The sequence below is a fragment of the Colobus angolensis genome, unplaced genomic scaffold (assembly GCF_000951035.1).
Source record: "Colobus angolensis palliatus isolate OR3802 unplaced genomic scaffold, Cang.pa_1.0 Scaffold23, whole genome shotgun sequence".
NCBI classification, from domain to species: domain Eukaryota; kingdom Metazoa; phylum Chordata; class Mammalia; order Primates; family Cercopithecidae; genus Colobus; species Colobus angolensis.
In genome coordinates, this window is record NW_012115488.1 from 15202895 (window position 1) to 15222303 (window position 19409).

Here is a 19409-nt window from a genome sequence, read left to right on the forward strand (position 1 = left end):
AGGACAAAGGCTCAACAACCTCGGGGCCTTGCCACTCATGGCAAAGGCCAAGATGTTCCTCCCTTCTGTTATTGCGAACTGAGTCTACTGAACATGACATAAGGACACTGCTTTGTTCTCTCTCTAGAGAATATGTAATTTATTCTAGGATAATCTCCTTATTAGGAAGGATAATAGTAATTTACAAGTTTAATCACTTCTTCTAACATGCAACCATAGCACCTGACTTGACATTTCAAGATTCACTGTCACCACACATCAGAAAGCAGGAATGAGGACACATAAAAAGCTGTGATGTGCAGTGTGAGACAGTTCAATTTTTTCCTTTGTGTTAAGTATTGGACTATTGGGTAATTATGAGGAAAAAAAAGTTAAATCTTTTTTTAACATCATACACTAAAATAAATTCCAGAGGGATTTAGAATTTAAATATGGTAAATAAACCATAATAAAAGATATATAAATAAATGTTTATCTAATTTGGGGTTGTGAAACTTTTTCTGAGCATAAAAGCAAAGGAAAAAGCCTTGAAGAAACAGACTGACAAACACAACTACATACATATTAACTACATTTCATTAAAAATTACACAGAAACAAATTAAAAGGTAAATGTCAAACTTATAAAGCATCTAACTTTTGTGAACAAAGGCCATAAAACAAAACTAAGGCCATAAAGAAGCAACCCCAGAAGACAAAGAGCTGAATGGTATGAAATATTGAGCTTCATTAGTAATTAAATACAAGCATATTAAAATGAGATACTGTTTTCACCTATCAAAATAGCAAATATTTTAAAAGATAATAAAAATAGTTTTAACAAGGGTTTTGGAAACTGGCACTTTCACACATATATTCCTGGAGGGAATATAAAATGGTACAGTCTTTCAAGGCAGCATCTTGTCAATATGTATCAAAATCATGAAAACATGCTTGCCCTTTGACCCAGAAATTCCAATTCTGAGTGTTTATCCTGAGGAAATTATCAAAGATGACAACTAATATTTACTGACAATGGTGTTTAAGCATGATTAGATGACTTTAACAAAATTTACATTTATACAGTGGAACACTATGAAAACATAAAAATCCTGCCTTTAAATCTCATGTCTCCTGATGTGGTTATATCAGCTCCAGGACTAGGCTTATATATTCAAAGAAACGAGTTTTTTAAACTTGTTCCTAATACTGCCCACTGGAAACTATTTAAACAAAATCCTGCTGGAAGAGAGTAAACAAAAGGCATTGCAGCTGAGTGGGAAGAAGATTTGAGGGACAGCATAAGTTTTAAAGGTCAAAGAATATTGACTTAGACAGGAGAAAGTACATTTAATATATTGTAGAATGGGTTTTAAAAACAGATTACAAGATAATGTCTATATTAAGATCCCAATTTTGTAAGATGTGTGTGTGTTAAATCTACATTGAGATGTTAATTACGGTTAAGTGACCTCAAAGTGGCAGGAAAGAGCTTGTCTTTATTTGCAGTATTCCAAAATTTCTTCTGTAACCATGTATTCAGAAAAAAAAAAAAGTGTTATTAAAAAGAAGGAGAATCAATGTTTGTAAAGGTGATTAGAAGCTTTCCAGGCCTTACTTTGCTTCCAGGGCCAAAGCGAAGATGCCAGCAGCCAGAGGTGCAGAGGCAGAGGTGCCCGTGTGCGTCTCCGTGCAGTCATTGTGCAGGTCAGCACTCGTCTGGATGACATCAGGAAGGAGAGAAAGGCAGGGAGAACACGTGAGGAGTGTGAGCCTGTCTTGGGGGTTAACTGTACCAAAGGCTGCATCTGCTATGACCAGGAAACTCAGCTGATTCGATTGCCTACTTTCTCCTCTATACCACAGGCGGATGTTTGCCATCTGCTGATATTTCAGTTCACTCTCCTCTATATGCAACTCCTCTATAATTCTGGCAGCAAGATGCCTTTTCTGGGGATGAAGTACTCCCACTATGAATATTTTCTTTTCTGAGATTCCCAAACGAAATGCTGTCTATAAAAAACAAAGTTTCAAAAATCACTGTGAATCATGCTGGCCCATTAATCATCAGGTCCATTGTGTTTGGTCTGGCATATTTAGAAATTCTGTCTCATACAAAATTCCCTTTTGCCTTCAGATTGACTTTTGGCTGCCTCTTCAGCACAAGGATATAAAGCCATCCTGGTCTTAGCCATTTGAACTACTTGCACAAAAAATGCTTAGTATGTAGTTTGCACTCACTGTTGAACTAGATTTGATACCTGTGAATTGGTGTCCACATTTGCACTTTGAGGAAAATGGTGGGTCCTTAAAATGAAAAGTGTGCTGGACTTAGTTCTGGGTTCGAATTCTCTAACTGCTACTTAATAGATTTGTCCTTGGGCAAGTCATTTGGCTCCCCATTTGTAAAATATGATTTATATTTTCTGACTCATATGCTGAGACTTAACTGAGATGTTCTCTGTGAAAATAGTTTTACATAATTTTCTTGTAAGTAAGGAACTACCCCAGCTAACTTTAGGGTAATGAAGAGATTGCTGAGATGAAGGGAAGAGACTAAAAAGACTTCCTGTCTGCCATAAGGACCATGGCGCTGCTGGTTGGGCCAAGGGATTACTAACAAGACACCCACCCAGGCTCCAGCACTGAAGTTCTAGCTCGATATTTCGATGTGTGGGAGGGAGGTGTAAAAAAATAATTTGTTCTATTATCACCTCCATTGGCTTCCTGCTTGGAGTTGCTGAATTTCTCAAGTTATGATGGCTCCGCTCCTCAGAGGGCTGCGGAAGCAAGGTTGCCCTTTTTACCTGTTGACGCAAGCAAGCCCCCAGAGATGACTATGCTGAGGAAAAGGTTTGCGTAAGAAAAAGGTTATGTTACTGAGGCTGTCTCAAATAGAATCCACCAGCTGTCTCTCCTAAGGCTGGCTTTCTTACGGAGGGAGTTTTACCAAGATAGAAAATCTTTCTTCTGCTTCAGTGCAGGGTACTCTAGATAAGGAACAGTCTATGAAATGGTGATTCTGAAATGCCTAACAGGCTGTTTTCTAAAGGCAGCTCTGGATACCCGGGGAAATGACAACAGTCAGGGACTCTGAAGACAAGTGGGGCAGATGTCTGATATGCCCCTTTCAAAACCTATAAGATATGCCTGCCATAAAAACCCCTGGGTAGAATGTCACTGTCCATTACTTGAGTAGCTGAAGAGATGCTCATGAGAAGCAGGCCCAAACTTCTAAGTTGAGACCACAGCTTTACTGTCTAAACTAGGTTGCAGAAGTGATTCTGTATGAAGAAGATATTCACGCTGACAATTTTGTTGAGATGCCATTAATAGGAATCTTGCATGCATTCTGAGGTCATTATTATAGGGTTCACCCACCCTCTAATTAGATCATGACCTGCTATTTCATTGAGATAGGATCTAGACACTTTAGCTAGTTGGTGCTTTCTGTGTCAGGAGTTAAATTGGGGGCTTCACATTTTTAAATTAAAAGTGCCTCCCTTTGTTCTCAAAGCCCCTAAATGCCCCTCCATCATCATGCCCTTGAAGGGAAATCCAATAATTGCCCTTGGCCATCTGACTCATGGAAGCAAAGGCACAGGCAAGCCTGGGCTGGAGGAGCTCTCTGAGCATACAACCTCCCTGAGCTGCTTACCCAGATGCTGAGCAGCTCACCTCAGGGGACACTGAAACTGCTATTTTCCTGTGGGTCATCCATTCTTAGGAGACATAGGTGGTATAGACTCTGTATTTTTATCATCTGCTACAGGCCAAGTCAGACTATATGACTGCTATTAAAGGATCAGCAAGTACAAGGGTGATAAGGCCCCTAAAACGGTGAAATCTCCTTTAAGACTATTTCCAGGGAGGCATCAGACAAGCAGAAAAGACATTTGGAGTCTTGGCTGTGTGTAATGACAGGTTTGGTGGCTGCTCAAGGCTGGGTTTAAAAATGACAGAGGGGAAGATCATCTTGGCAGAAGTGTCATTATCCCTGGAGAGAAAACTTTCTGATGGATGCCAGCCTTTCAGGCGAGTAAGTGTGAGTCTCCCCAACTGAGACATCAAGCTTAAGCGAATCAATCGTACCAAAGGTCAGTTAAGGGAATCATTTTGCATGCATGCCACGCTCTCCTACCTAAGCAGAGAGAATTAGACAAAAGCAACATACGATTCTCTGGTCGGTGTAATCCCCGCTGCTGTAAGAGGTGGCCAGTGTGGAGGAGCACTTCTCAGCGTACCAGGGGGATAGGCCTTGCTGGGAGGCACTGCTGATGGAGATGGTGTAGATGCTGTCTGTGTAGCCGTCACAGTCACAATTATCTCCCTGACGCCCCCCGTTTCCCGAAGCCCAGACGAAGATGGACCCCTTCCCCTGTCTCCCCTAAAGGAAAAGCCAGAATGCATATCATCTGTTATCATCTATTGGGGTCACTGTTATATCCCAATAAAACCCCCAACAACTATGTGTGTGAAATTCTCAGAGGCAGCCTTTTGGGATCTATTTTCAATTCCAGATCTTTTGGCTTCAATGTTGGAAATCTCACAAGGCTGTGTATGATAAGCCACTGGACCCTGGCCCTGCCAGTCTCTGGGCCCTCCTGAGGTAGGGCTGAGCACACGCTTTTCATTCTTATGCAGATTCATAATCTAGGGTTTTGCACTTGCTCATATTTTTCCACCCTTCTCTTGGTTTATGTCACTGCACTTGAATCTTTGAACTTCCTCTCTTTCTTTCTGCTTCAATCTTCTGGCTGACTGATAGAATAACAAAATTAGGAATTATTCAGATCTGCCTTGCAGCTGCATTAAAAGGGACTCTTCAATTGAATGGAACTCGTCAAAGCCGCCCTTTCTATGATTTTTCAATTTGTGCTCTCCAGAGTTTCTACTTTTGTTTCATCTTGTGGAGCACAAGGCTTTAGAATCTGTGCAAGAATACAGTAAACCCAAGTGACAGAGCAACCCCACCAAGGCACGGGTATTCAACAGGCACATGCAGAGCAGAAGGCAGCACATTTCTATATTTGAAAAGCATTTCCAGAGCACTTGGAAGAAGCCTGGGTATTTTTTTTACTAGTGTAAAAACCCAAAAGCAGCAGAAAAATGAGTAAGGAGAAAGAAATGTCCACAAGTACTTTTAAAATAAATATGCTAAAAGTAATACATTTCCATTCAACCTCAGACCCAAATAGGGAAAATTCATTTTACTTATTTATTTTTATTTTTGAGGAAGGGTCTCACTCTGTCACCCAGGCTGGAGTGCAGCGGTGTAATCTCAGCTCACTGCAACCTCCGCCTTCAGGGGTGCAAGCAATTCTTGTGTCTCATCCTCCCGAGTAGCTGGCACTATAAGCATCTAAGTTGAGACCATGGTTTTACTGTCTAAACTAGGTTGCAGAAGAGTGCAACCTAGTTACACCTGGCTAATCTTTGTGTTTTTAGTAGAGGTGGGGTTTCTCCATGTTGGCCAGGCTGGTCTCAAATGCCTGGCCTCAAGTGATCTGCCTCCCTTCGCCTCCCAAACTGTTGGGATTATAGACGTGAGTGACCATGCCTGGCCACAAATAGGGAAAACTTTCTTAAGCCTTAACTCTCATCCCTCTGAAGAATGATTTGGCTCTCTAACTGCATGTAAAATTGTAAAGGACTTTGTTAAGATATCTACAACAATGTTTTTCCATGTAACCTAAGTGTTCTTTTCTTCTCCCCATATCCAGATGGTCAGGTTTCATTTCATATGGGTCTATGTCAAGCGTCTTACCTGTTTGACACCATATTCAAAAGCCTTCTGGGCTAGCCGGCCAGGCCCCTCCACAGTTTTCCCATCATCATTAGGGCCCCAGCTTGCACTATAAATATCCACGTGTCCAGGATTGAATCCAATTGAACTGGCCTCAATAGCATCCGTCACAATGCCATCCAGCATTCTTATGCCTGAGAAACAAAATAAACAAGCACACACAAAGGTTGATGTCAGTATGTACATGGACAAAAGCCCAATACTCTTACTATTTGTATTTTTAAAGGACTTTAAGAGTCAAGAACCAGGTAACTACTAGATGTCCCCAATTTCTGTAACCCAGCTACTGACACCACAGAAGGAAGGAACATGTCGCTGCCCCCATAAGCTTTTTTGTTGCACTTTGGAGATAATACTATGCACTGTTTAGGCAGCTGTGATTTTTTTTTAGGGGGGGAGTCCCACTCAAGGTTCTATTCTCAGCGATACCTCTGGGCATTCAGTCTGAAGTGGAGCAGCATCCTTGGATGAGAGGAAGTGGCAGTGATTGTTGACAATTACAAAATGTTTGCCCTCCCTCCCACCCCAACTAAATGACAGGCCAGCTTTTAGAAAGACCCTCCAAGCAGCCCTCCCATGATGCACCTGCTCATGGCTGTCCCACAAATGGCTGTGGCCCAGTCTGTGCCACACAAGGACTCTGAACAGGAAACATGTAGCTTCAAAAGATCTAGCCACAACAGGAAACTAACAAATAGGGAAAGAAGCACTTTTGTTTCTAAGCCCTGATTAAAAATAACCCAGAGGCCATCCTTTCATGTATTTGCTAAGAAACATTTTCAAGGAACATGCTTCCTTTTCTTCTAAATAATCTCAAGGATGAAATCATTGCCATGGATTTCACTCCCGAGGGGGAATCATTTTTCATCAGGACAACGTAGGTGCAGTAGCTCTTCGTGCTTTCCAACAAGCTGTCACCAGTCATCAGACTTATGAATTCAACAGCCAGGAAGGCAAAAGCAATCTGGACAGATTACAGGCAGCTACCTGGTTATTTCTGGCTTCAGGCTCATAATGCAATAAAGTGCACAGCCTTAGATTTTCACACTTGTTTACTATGGAGCAAAGGTAAAATGATAAGTAATTGATATGATCAGTGAAAGTTGTATTTGTGAAAAAGAATTTGCTTAAAAATGCATTTAGGGCCAGGCGTAGTGGCTCATGCCTGTAATCCCGACACTTTGGGAGGCCGAGGTGGGTGGATCACTTGGGGCCAGGAGTTCAAGACCAGCCTGGCCAACATGGAGAAACCCCATCTTTACTAAAAATACAAAAATTAACCAGGCATGGTGGTGCACACCTATAATCCCAGCTACTCAGGAAGCTAAGGCACAAGAAATGCTTGAACCCGGGAGGCAGAGGTTGCAGTGAGCTAAGATTGCACCACTGCACTCCAGCCTGGGCAACAGAGCCAGACTCTGTCTCAAAATAAATAAATAAATAAATAAATAAATAAATAAATAAATAAATAAATGCATGTAGGAAAAAAAATCCCAGCTCTGCTTCTTACTAGCTGGGGACTCTTGGGCAAACCACTTAACCCCCTGTGCCTCAGTTTCTTCAACTGTAAAATAGGGATGATAAAAACAGCTCATGTACATTCATGATAGTCTATGTGCAGCCACCAAACCACAGGCTTTACATGTATAAACTCATCTAAACCTTGCAACCACCATTTGAGGTGAGTGCTGTAATTCTCCTCACTTTATAAATGGAGAGATTCAGGCCAGGGAGGGATAGTGACTTGCTCAAGGCCACACAGCTTGAAATTCGGGAGCCAGAATTTGAACCCTACAAATCTAGCTCCTAAATCTGTTAACCACCAGGATGCACTGCCTATAGTGTGTTGTAGAGTAATTCACTGACATACAACAGGTGCCTAATAAATGAAGATTATTGGTAAAAAATGCATCTGGGGCCAGACCATCAAAGGATGGAGTAATGGAAAACATCAGTAGGCTTGGAATCTTGTGTTTCAGTTCTACACTGCCACAAACTAGCTTTCATTACCTTGAGAAGCTTGCTTCTGATTCTTTCTCTACCAAATGAAGGGATCAGATGATTCTTTCACAAACAATAGCTGTTTAGTTCATTATGACTTAAAGAGTGAATTCTTTTACTAGCTGATTACATAATTTGTGCTTCTCCCTTCATTTTTTTAAAAAAATTAACAGAACACTTTGAAGATGTTAGTATCAGGAATGACACTTAAAAGGAATGACACTTAAAATTGTAAGAGTGCCCTGTATTCATGAAAGATGCTTTACATGTCAGGATGTATATTTATTTGATTTCTAAAAAGGAATACATAACCAAATGCAAGGTATACTCATGTAGAGTTTATCGGGTTTTATTGTAATTGACATGTTCTTCAATAGATTCTTTTTGTGATTATAGTTTTTGAAAACCGAACCAAACTTGAAGCTTATAACATAACCTGAAAGCCTGAGGTAGGGATAGCATAAAGAGGAGACACAATTTTTATCTTTTCTGTTGGCCCCTGCAGATCCACTTTCCACTCTTCTCCATTAGAACATGGATTGCATCAATGGGCTCTCTGTTTCCATTGGGTTCAGCCAACTGAAGACACCAGCAAGAGGGTGGGAATCAAGAGGAGAATGAGGTGCCTATACCCTGGATCCCCTTTGCCTAGAAGTAGCTCTATTGTTGTACTCAAGGCCTATCCAGTGGCTCTCTCCTGTGACAACAGCTTTTCCTCTATTTTCTACAGGCTTCTCCTTCCCTTTGCTTCTTAAGGCTAAAGGTGGTAACACCTGCCTACCACTTCTTAGCCCCTTGTTGGTTTTCTCTAATTCTTGTAAATAGTTTCTTTATTAAAATGTCCACAGTTGCCCTAGTGCAACTTACCATGTGTTTCCCCATAAGGACACTGATGAAAACAATTAGAGATTCTACATCCTTGCTATAAAAGATAAAATTTGGCTACTTAATATAATAAGTATATATTTTTTTAAACTTTGAAGCTGTTCTTTTCTATAAAGTGAAGAACTTCTACAGAATTGAGAGGCAGGAAAAGTCTTTGCCTAAATTTACCTCCTCCTTCTGTTTCCTCAGCAAGCACTCTATAACAAACCATTCTAAATCAGAACATAGAGAAAATTAGATTTGGTTCAAATGCTATTCAGCATTTCCACATTTTTTTTCCTGCAAAGATATATAGGCTATATTCAACTATCCATTTTCTAGGAATCCATATCTATTGACTTGCTTGCAAATCATATTCAGGTCCTGTAGCAACTTTTGCATGGGGCTAATTTCTTCCTCCAGTTGTTAAAAAGAAAAGCTCCCCTCCCCCATTCACAATGGGTGACATAAGCTTCACATTAAAGTGCCAAACTATAGGGACAATCCTCTGTTTTACCTCCAACTTTGGAATTGTATGCAACTCCAACCCCGCATTTGTGATTATTTGCTTGCATGGCAATTTCTCCTGCACATCTGGTCCCATGTCTGAGGATTGAAAAATAAGAATTATAAAACATACAGAAGAACAAACATTTGTTTTGCATATGAATGAATTAATGGGGCATAGATATATTAACTTTTTGTCAGCCTTGTTACTGCTTTTGTTTTTGTTTTAGATTACTATGAGATAAAACTTATGTTCAAATGAAGGGCACAAGTACTAGAGCCAAAGTATGTGATTTCAAATTCTGGCTTCTGCCATTCACTAAGGGTGTGACCTTGGGTAAGTTACTTGTCCTCAAAGACTTGGTCACATGACAAATGATACGTAAAGCACTTAGAACAGTGGATGGCAGATAGTAAGAACCCAGTAAGTGTTAACTATTGATACAATTATAAGAACTCTGACATTCAGAAACAATTTCAAAGAAATGACTTCTGCTTTGTACTTTTTGGTAGCAAAGTGGCTCCTCACTTTTCTCCCTAGAGACTGCCTTGGATTAGATTATCCCTGATCAGCCTTAGTAGGATATGATAAAACAAGTCCCTATTAAGCCCTTCTCCTTTCCTCTAAATATATGCACACTAAAATATCTGAAGATTATCTGGTACCAAGAGGAGCTTGAGATATTTGCAAGACATTATCAGCTAATTGGAAAGCCAAGATGCTCCTGAAATCCTAACTGGGGCCAGAAGCCTGAACATGATTGGTTTTGCGGTTAAGCAAAGAGAGTAATTTATGATTTCAGAGTATTTGGAAGAAAAATGCATCTTCAAAACACCAAATTCCACCATTAAAGCATCAGTTCTGAAATTCTGAGGATGATAATTGTCTTTTCCCACCACTGTCCTGACTCAGGAGGGTCAGTAAGCCAAAAGCACATTAATGTGAATTCATTTATTTCATGATTTTGTTCTGTTGTGGAAACAACCTGTAACAGTGTGAAGGCTGTTGGTGGCTTGGAGGAGTCTACCAGATATACCAACATAGAGTGAAAGAGAGGAAGGGTTAGCTCTGGGCAATAATTTTGACCAGTCACATTTCAGTTCTACTATACTGGCCATCTATTAATTCAGCATAGCATGGAATATAAAATTCCTAAATTGACTGGGCTCTCAAGAAGAGTTGTTTGACTTCTCTTTTTCCTAAAGTAACAAAGATGATTTTCTGATCTTCTTCCACAAAATAAGATTCCTGCTCCTTCATGTTAATCCTGGCTAGGAATTCTAAGTCAGGACAATATAATTATCTTTAATTCAAGATCTTCCCTGATGCAGCAAACACCTGCTTCTTTTATGTATGCTAGGATTTTCCTTTTTAGGAAACTTGCCCTCCTGACTTTTTGTGATGTTTTTCAATCTTCGGGCCCCTCCTCTCAGACAGCTTTCAAGGACTGATGTAGATTATAGGGAAGAAACCCTACTCTTTCTTGGGAATCATGAGCTTTAAGTTCCATGTGAGTCATATGGGTCTTGCTCTGCCAGGCAGGATTCTATTGAAAGTGGTGCCAAGCGGAGGCGAGCAGCACTAGAGATGGAAACAGAGCTCTTAGTGTCCTGAGAACATATTGTTTGAGCTCTTGGATCTTGCAACATCAGAAACTAGAACATCACTTGGGTGAATATTTTTTAAATCCCTTTGTTACTTAATGTTTGAGTTAGGATTCTTTCATTTGCAACTGAAGCTGTCCTGACCGCACCCATTCTCTGAGAAAAGTGTGCACATCTGAACACACAGAAGGCACCTTATGCTTTGCGGATAGATTAACGCTCTTTGTTATAGTAGAAGGAGTAATTCAGTTGTCATCTCCGAGAAATGTACTTCCAGAAGTTACCATTGCCTTCTTATATATTTCCATGTCTACAGGATGGGAGACAGGGCTCAGGTCAGCAAAAGAATCCAGCGCAAGTCTTCAGCCGGAGCCAACAGAATCAACCCGCTGACAGACATCCCCAGGATTGTGCCTTTGTCCTAAAAAATGATGCAGTGTGACAGCACCTATTATTTATCTCTCCTTGTATATGGAGGACTATTCTCTGGTGAAAGCTGCAGGAAGAGCATGGTACAAATATGTGTTGACATGTTTTCCTCCTCTTATCCTCATGTTCCACCTCCAAATGTTGAGAGAAACAGAAGTGTTTCTATGTCATTCTTTATAGGCTGCAGCTCTTTTCCTTTTCTAAGTGAGGTGCTGCAGTAAAAGAACTCTCTATTATCTTAGAACAATGGTAGTAACTGGCATTTAAACAAAATGATTTGTTTAAAAATTATTCCACGAGATAGTTTAAATACTACCCTTATTTTGGTTAAAATATCCTTGTCACACTTGTTATTTAACTAGAAAAACAGTCTGTAATTGGTGTTGAAATACTGAATACAGATTTATGCCAGCTTAATAGTGAGCATTACCTGCACTGTTAAGTTTTTATTATTTAGTGATTCCTCTTTTGACTTTCAGAGTAGCATTCAAATGCAGCTTCTATTAATCTCATTTACATGGTAATAAAGAACAACAGCAATACAGATAGTTTGAAGAGATAATACTCTTGGAATTGGGGTATAATACCTCTCCAATTGCTGTAAAGGCCAAGACAAAATGGGGCCATTCATTTTCCAAACCTAAGGGATTTATGTCTGACAACATGCTAGGAGGCAACTCTACTTTTTATTATACCTTCTGATAAATGATAAGGATGCCACCTTTTTTGTTGGTAGTCAAGAGGATCCTGAGAGAGAATTGCTCATTATGTCATTTCCAAATAGCAGATTCTGAATTGGCTCAGAAAATTGACTTGTCTCTGCTGCTCCCATCGGATGGTATTATTCTTGTCATGTTGATTTCTCACTGAAAGGAGGTCTACCTCAGTTACTAAATGAGAAGCTGTGATCAGTATCATCATTATCATCACCACAGCAAACACTTATTTAACTTTTTTATGTACCAGTGTCCAAGCCATATATGTATGTATGCCCAAGCCAAATATCCTTGTCGCACATGTTATTTAAGCCATAGATAGATAGATAGATACACACACATACACATATATGGCTTAAATAACATGTGTGACAAGAATATTTTAACCAGAATAAGGGTAGTATTTAAACTATCTTATGGAATAATTTTTAAACAAATCGATTGTTTAAATGCTAGATAGACAGATATAGATAGAGATAGAGGTATTCAGTGAGTTTATATGTATATATATTAAATGATATATATATATAACCTCACTTAAAACCTCTAACTCAATGAAGTATTACATATGTTATGTAATACTCATTATATATAAACTCACTTAATACCTCACTCTCTCTCTCTACACACACACACACATATATATATATAAAATCAGTTAATACCTCTAACTCAAGGAAGTAGATTCTTTTTCAAAAGATGATAAAACTTAAGCACAAAGAAGTTAAATAATTTGCTCAAGATCACGCAACTACTAAGTGGCAGATCTAAATTTGACCTAAATTTGGCTCCCAAGTCTGCTCTTAACTGTTGGGCTATGCCATGCTTTCTCAATGCTATGTGGAAGGTTCACAGCAGGCTATGATCTGGAAGCTCAGAGCTTTCAGGCACAAAACAAATAGCATTATATGGGCTTCTTCCCTGAGGCCTTTGCAGCTCCCTGAGTCAGGGAAATTATATTTTATTATAATTATTACATTCATATGCATAAAACAACTATTAAAAGTGCTGTGCTGTGAGATCCCCTTTGTTTTGAGGAAGGTCTGAGTGTTCCATCTCCTGACTGGAGAAACTCCAGAGAATATCATTTCATCAAGAATTCGCCCACTATGCAGTCATCACACAAGTTATCACCCACACTGGGTCCTGAGGCCAGATTCAGGCTCTGCCTGGAAAGACCGTATAGTGCCTAGGAAAGAGCCAGTACCTCCATCTAAGTCACTTCAGCTGCACTCAAATGTCTAGGAACAGATTTCCCAAGTACTTTCTTCCAAGTACTTATTACCCATTTCCTCAGGAAGTTCATTTAAGAAACGTAGGGAGAAAGTACGTCGTCACCCATTTTAGGGGAAGAAAATGGAGTAGAGGCAGAGAGAGGTAGTGATTTCCCCAGGTCACCCTCTCCTCTGGGAATTGGCAAAGCCATAACTACATTACAAGGTTGTGCCCCAGAACAGTAGAAATCCCTACTGGTCCTGCATTATCCTGCTTCAGACTTACAGGGAAAAGTTTGTCTGAGGGTCTGCTGTAAGCTCTCAAGACACTCTCACTTTCCTCCAAAGTTACCCCTGCCAGAGGTTCCTATTGTATTTTTACTGGAATGTTTTCACCTCTAAGGGGTATTTGCAGTTAACCCCTTTACTCAACATCAAAGAAATAAATGGTACTGAAAGAAGACGTATCCCTGAACTATCCACAAGCCTCCCATTCTCCCCAAGGAAGAAATAAACACCCAGAAGTTGAGGCCAAGTCCATGTGCCCCAGCCTCCCATCCTGGGGTTTGTTGGCTTTCTGGAGGGAGGACTACCCAAAGAAAGAAATAACTTTAGATCCATATTACTGCACCAGCCACTTTGGAGTTCTGAGGGAGAATAAGGGAGGGAGGGAGGGAGCAAGTGAGAGAGAGGCAGAGAGAGAGACAGAGACAGACATGTCTGACCCAAATTGGGTAACAGTCCAAGAGACAGAGCCATCCAGAGAGAAGAGAGAAGCATTCATGTGACATATACCAAGAGCTATTAGATGCTTGGCTTTTTCCATCCTCACTTGTAGTAGCAAACCCTAATTTTGACCTTGGTTTTGATCATTTTGGTGCAAGTCTCTTCTGTGTAGAGAAAATGAAGAGGAAAGTTTGAATGTCTCCTTAATGTCTGTGAGAACATCGGTATGAACAAAGGTTTCTCCCATGGGCATGGACACTTTGAGGGTCCACATGCCTAGAGGGTGAAGTTTCTTTGGGAGTAGGAGAGAAGTTGAAAGTCTCTTGCCTCTGGGCCTTTCTTTTGCCTCTCACTTTAGAAGATCGTGCTCTTGGCCTCTGTGGCTCTTGGCCTCTCTCACCACAATGTGGCTTCAAGGGAGAGAGAGTTAATCTGGGAGTCGGGTGCTGTCTCCTCTCTCTTTCCTATGGCCTTATAGCAGCAGGAACTCTGGAGGAGACTTCCCGCTGGCTCAATGCCCTGGAGACTGCGTTGGATTCAGGGGTCAGAACTCAGAGGCATTTCTCTTGTCTGGAGTCTGGCCATGCTTTTCTGAGAGAACTGGTGAGGGTGACTGTAGCTATTGTCGGAAGTTGTGGGCATTGTTCATATCCATTTCTTTACATATATTTATTTTCATGACTAACATCAAGCATGTTGCTAAGAGCAAAAGATTCATAAAGGAATTGAGGGGAGGGATGGGCTTAAAGTGTGTACTCTTTATGTCTCAAACATTCTTTCTAAAGCTTCAACAATCAGTAACATTTGAGAGGAGAATTTCATAATGTAAGAAGTTTAATGAAAATATGGTTTTATAAACTAACAGGAATATGAAAATAGAAAGTTTGGTTTCTGTTTTAAAAGCAACAAAATATTGTCGTATGGATGTTGTGCATTAACATTTTCTGAGCGTTGGAATGTGGATGAAATGTATGGTATAATTTTCTCAAACAAGATAAAAGCATTGTAAAGTACTTTATTTCACCCAATTGCACATTTACTCACTTGTTCTCATTTGTGGGATCGTATCGGGGAAATGGATCATGGTCATTATCATTAAAATCATAGCTAGCCTCTGGATCCTAAAGAGACAACAAAAAACAACACTGTGGCATCATAAAAAAAAAAAAAAAAGGCATCACTTCCCAAGGTACCCTATACCTTCCCATCCTGGCTGATAGCTCAAAAGCCTGCATTTTAGCGTTTCTGGCCGAGTCACTGAATATTTATTATACCCACAAACCAGGCAGAGATGATGAACACAGCCAGTATTCAATTCTCAGTGAATGTTACCAAGCCTATGGTTCACAGACACTCATAGGATATTGGAGTTGGAAGGAATTAGTTTACTTAGTTCAGTTACCTCAGTTTTCAGATGAGAAAATTGAGGCCCAGAGAAGTTAAAATGACTTCCCTAAGGCCATAAAGCTAGTTAGTGATACTTTGACACTCATCTCTCTTATCAACATAGGTGCAAAGAGGTGGCTGGGGATGGGACTCAGGTCCATGGTGTTCTCCTTCAGCCTCCCAGGCACACTAAATAAACGTAATTTAATTTGAGAGAGGGTGCTTGAAATTAAAGACAAGCTTCCAGGTTCCACTCCTTTTTCCAACCCCATAGCTACACTTAAACGCCTCCCACATACCATTACTGTTACTTTTCAATGCTTTCCGTATATTTCAATCATTCCTAATTTCTACTCTGTGCTACTATTTGTCCTTCTCTTTTCCTTAGCTCTTTAGCTTGGCATTATAGCCGGGGAATGTTTGATAGGTGGAAAGGATGAGAGAAAAACAAGGGATAATGTTAAAGATGAAACACCAGCCTCCTGATCTAAAGACCTAAGATATATGATGGTGTTCATATTATATTATGAACTCCATAAAAAATGAAACAAATTGGTTTTTTATTTATTTTCCCATTTCTAGAAAACTTTTCCTTTCTCAGCTTGGCATAGGTGCATTGTGTGTTATTCACTTTGGATTTGCATGGAAGGAATCACATTTATATAATTTTACAATGTCAGGGATATAGACTCATAAAAGAGGTGAGGAGGGAAACTATGGAAATGATCTCAGGCAAGGGGCTTGATTTGATTACTTTAATGCCCCAAACACTCAGCAACTCAAAGTCATCGGATTTTGGTAACTTAATTGGTGTAGGCACTGCCCCTCCTTCTCCCAACACATATACTTTTGTACAATTTTTGATCCCACTGAATTATTTCAGTGCCTACTGGTACAAAATAAATTCATGTAAGCTAGGAAGAAAACCTTGGCCCATAATCCCAGGGACTGACACCACAGCAGCATCCCCTTGAAAAGAAGGAAAGCCCTAACTGTGTGTCTGCACAGACAGCTCCCTAAGTCAGTCATGAGAAGGCACACACTTACATAGTTGGCATAAATGTCCGTGTGATTCCACTCCAAACCATCATCCAGTACGGTGATAACAACTCCTTTGCCTGTAATGCCTTTTTGCCAAACAGGTATCACATGAAGGTCCAGCTTGGGCAGGGCTGCCGTCATCCTGGTATCTTGCTGGTAAAGAAAAACAAAGAAGCATTTGTAAAATCATAATTGGCTTGCTACAAAATGGGCACTTAAGTTCCAACCTGGGGACCCATCTTTCTTTTTCCTTGGGTCACTCTACTCTTTAGAAGAAGCCAATTCAGTGAAATGAAAAAACAAAGTTGAGAGTAGGGCCAAATGAACCCCCAGAGTGCTGCTCTTCTCCCAATTGTCCCAAATGGACATCACTTGAAAAGATGAATCACCTGTGCTCCTTCTCTTTGAACTACATGACTTTGAAGAATTTTATCCCTAAATGTCTTTCATTTATAATAACATGCTCAACCCTTTCATCTATGGAAACTCTATTTGATAGTCGATGTTTTCATCTCCCCCCACATACTGATTCTCCATTGCCATATTGAGCTCTCATTATATTGCCTGGTGCATAGTCGTTCATGAATGTTTTAGAATTTTTCATCTAAAAGAAAAAGCAGAACCTGGAATGCTCAGGAGACTTGATTGCCTCAGGAATTGCAATGTAATTGCCTATTTTTAAGTATGAGTGATTTAGGGGGTATCTGTGAGAGTAGATTCAGGGTTTTGCTTTTCAAATACATTTTCTGATAGTCAGTGTGTAGGATTGTACAGGAGATAAGTTGGGTAGCAAGAGAACACAGATACAAGCACATTTCTAAGCCTGTGAGAGAGAGACAGTAAAAGAATACCAGGTACCTGGTGAAAGGGTCATTAAGAAATCTATAAATAACCACAATCAAAAGTGTCAGTGAAGGAACTGCCCTCTTGCTGTTGTGCCCTCCTCCCCATAAAGAGGTTGGGGGAGTGGGGTGACAAGTATTTACCAGGCTGGTATGAAGCTGAATCACAGGAGGCTGGAATTGTTTGGCCAACAGACTGTTGGCCAAAGTCAGAGAAGAAGGCCTTTATGTCAATTGTAGGAGCAATTTTAGACTGTGGTTGTTAAGAGTATAGACTCTGGAGTCATGAATTATGGTCCCACCACTAGCAGCCACGGATTTTGGCAAATTATTCTACTTTCCAATATCTCTGTTTTTCCATCTGTTACATGAGCATAAGTACTATTTCTATAACACAGATAATCATGAGAACAAAATGAATTAATTCATATCAAACATTTTAGAATCGTGTTCGTCACACAGGAAATGCACAACAAGTGTTAACTGATAAGTCTCTTCTGCTGCAATGAGCAAATACTTAAGACAGTGGCAAGAGGCCGGATGCGGTGGTTCATGCCTGTAATACCAGCACTTTGGGAGGCCGAGGCAGGTGGATCACCCGAGGTCAGGAGTTCGAGACCAGCCTGACCAATGTGACAAAACCCTGTCTCTATTAAAAATACAAAAATTAGCTGGGCATGGTGGCGGGCATCTGTAATCCAAGCTACTCCAGAGGCTGAAGTAGGAGAATCGCTTGAAGCTGGGAGGCAGAGGTTGCAGTGAACTGAAATCATGCCATTGCACTCCAGCCTGGGCAACAAGAGCAAAACTCTGCAAAAAAAAAAAAAAGAAAAGAAAAAAGAAAAGGAAGGAAGGAAGAAAGGAAGAAAAGAAAGAGAGAGAAGATAGTGTCAAAAGAAACGGATCCCCTTTTCCATCCATTATGCAACGAGAGTATCTAAGTCTTAGCTTGTGTTTTTCAAGAGAAATAATCTTTTATAACATTCTCACAACAAATCCTTCTATTAGCCTATATTACTACCATACAGACATAACATTAAACAGAAGAGAGGACACCCTGCAGGTAGACAGCAACACTTAACAATTTCTCCACTCAAGGATTTGGTAACTATCTTAAAGGTAGAATGGTTTGCAAGTTCAGACATTTGCAATAGACTTTTCTTGTGTTCCTTCTTTTAGCCTCTTTCAGAGATTCTCATCTGTGTCATATAAGAATTGTCATTCAGGGATGTATATGCCAAATTATGTTCACTATACTCTGTGAGTGCTTTAAAGGGTTCTAAAGAATAACTTTAACCAAATGAGATTTTTGCCATAAGTACTGTTTTTGGAACCCCTAACCTGCAAGACATGATTTTTCTGCACTTACCCCAAATAAACTTAAGAAGATAAAAAATACAACCTATTTTTTCACAGCAGCTAAAGATATCTGTTTCCGACATCCTTACTCAGTAAAACAGAAGAGACAGATCAAGAAGGTCCCATCAGCCCTAATCTCCAGACAAGATAGCTTCCTATGAAATCCTCCATCATTAAAAAAAAAAAAAAAAAAATCCTTGTTGCAAATGTAACAATATAAAGAAGCCAGGTCCCAGGTCTCACCCACATAGTCCTTCTGTAGGTACTTACCAAGTACCATTGCTGATTCCACATGGGATCATTGAAGAGATTTTGTGCTGAGTCCTTTACAGCTGAACGTTTAGTTCTTTCTTTTTCATACTGTTGTTCAGCCCATATCACCTACAAGGATTTTTATAGCAAGAAAATCAAAAGTCAAATATCTACTTCTGTATCTTTCCTCTAACTATCTCCAGTACCCTTCCTAGCAGAGTTCAGGCAGCTCTGCAATATTTTCATTTGACTACAGATCAAACTGGCACCTCAGTGAGAAGAAGGGATTGCCCACTGGGGAGATGAACGTTTCCTCTATTACAGTAAAGTGCACCTTTAGGGGGAGGAGAAGCAGTCAGTGAAATGATAATTCCCTCAAATTATTTACATTGTGGTTTCAGTGGAAGCAAAAGTTCAGTCTGCTTTCATCAGCAAATGGACCATAATACTCATTTTTATATTGAGGTTTCAGGGCTCCATGGCTGAAAATTTGTCTGCTTTTATGGATTAAGTCAACAAGCCAAGAGACTGCTGTTATAATGTTCTTATAGATTAATTTCTCTTTCCTTACATACAAAAGGTAGAAATTGCAAATATTTTATAAAGTAAGAATGGCATTGTATCCATGCAAATGTGAAACTATCCCTCCCCTGTGCTTCGACCTCTGCTTAAAAGTACTTAAT

At 40.0% G+C, this 19409-nt stretch overlaps 1 protein-coding gene across 2 annotated transcripts in view; it reads right to left on the reverse strand.

Moving 5' to 3' along the window:
- PCSK1 (proprotein convertase subtilisin/kexin type 1) overlaps positions 1–19409 on the reverse strand; it is a 43704-nt gene that overhangs the window by 16159 nt on the left and 8136 nt on the right. For both annotated transcript variants that reach the window (XM_011944291.1, XM_011944292.1), the window contains 7 exons: positions 18745–18855; positions 16280–16426; positions 14891–14967; positions 9167–9255; positions 5746–5918; positions 4153–4365; positions 1597–1697 (listed from right to left, as the gene is read on the reverse strand). In XM_011944291.1, the coding sequence (XP_011799681.1) occupies positions 1597–1697; positions 4153–4365; positions 5746–5918; positions 9167–9255; positions 14891–14967; positions 16280–16426; positions 18745–18855 (911 nt within the window). The remainder of the gene's footprint in view (positions 1–1596; positions 1698–4152; positions 4366–5745; positions 5919–9166; positions 9256–14890; positions 14968–16279; positions 16427–18744; positions 18856–19409) is intronic.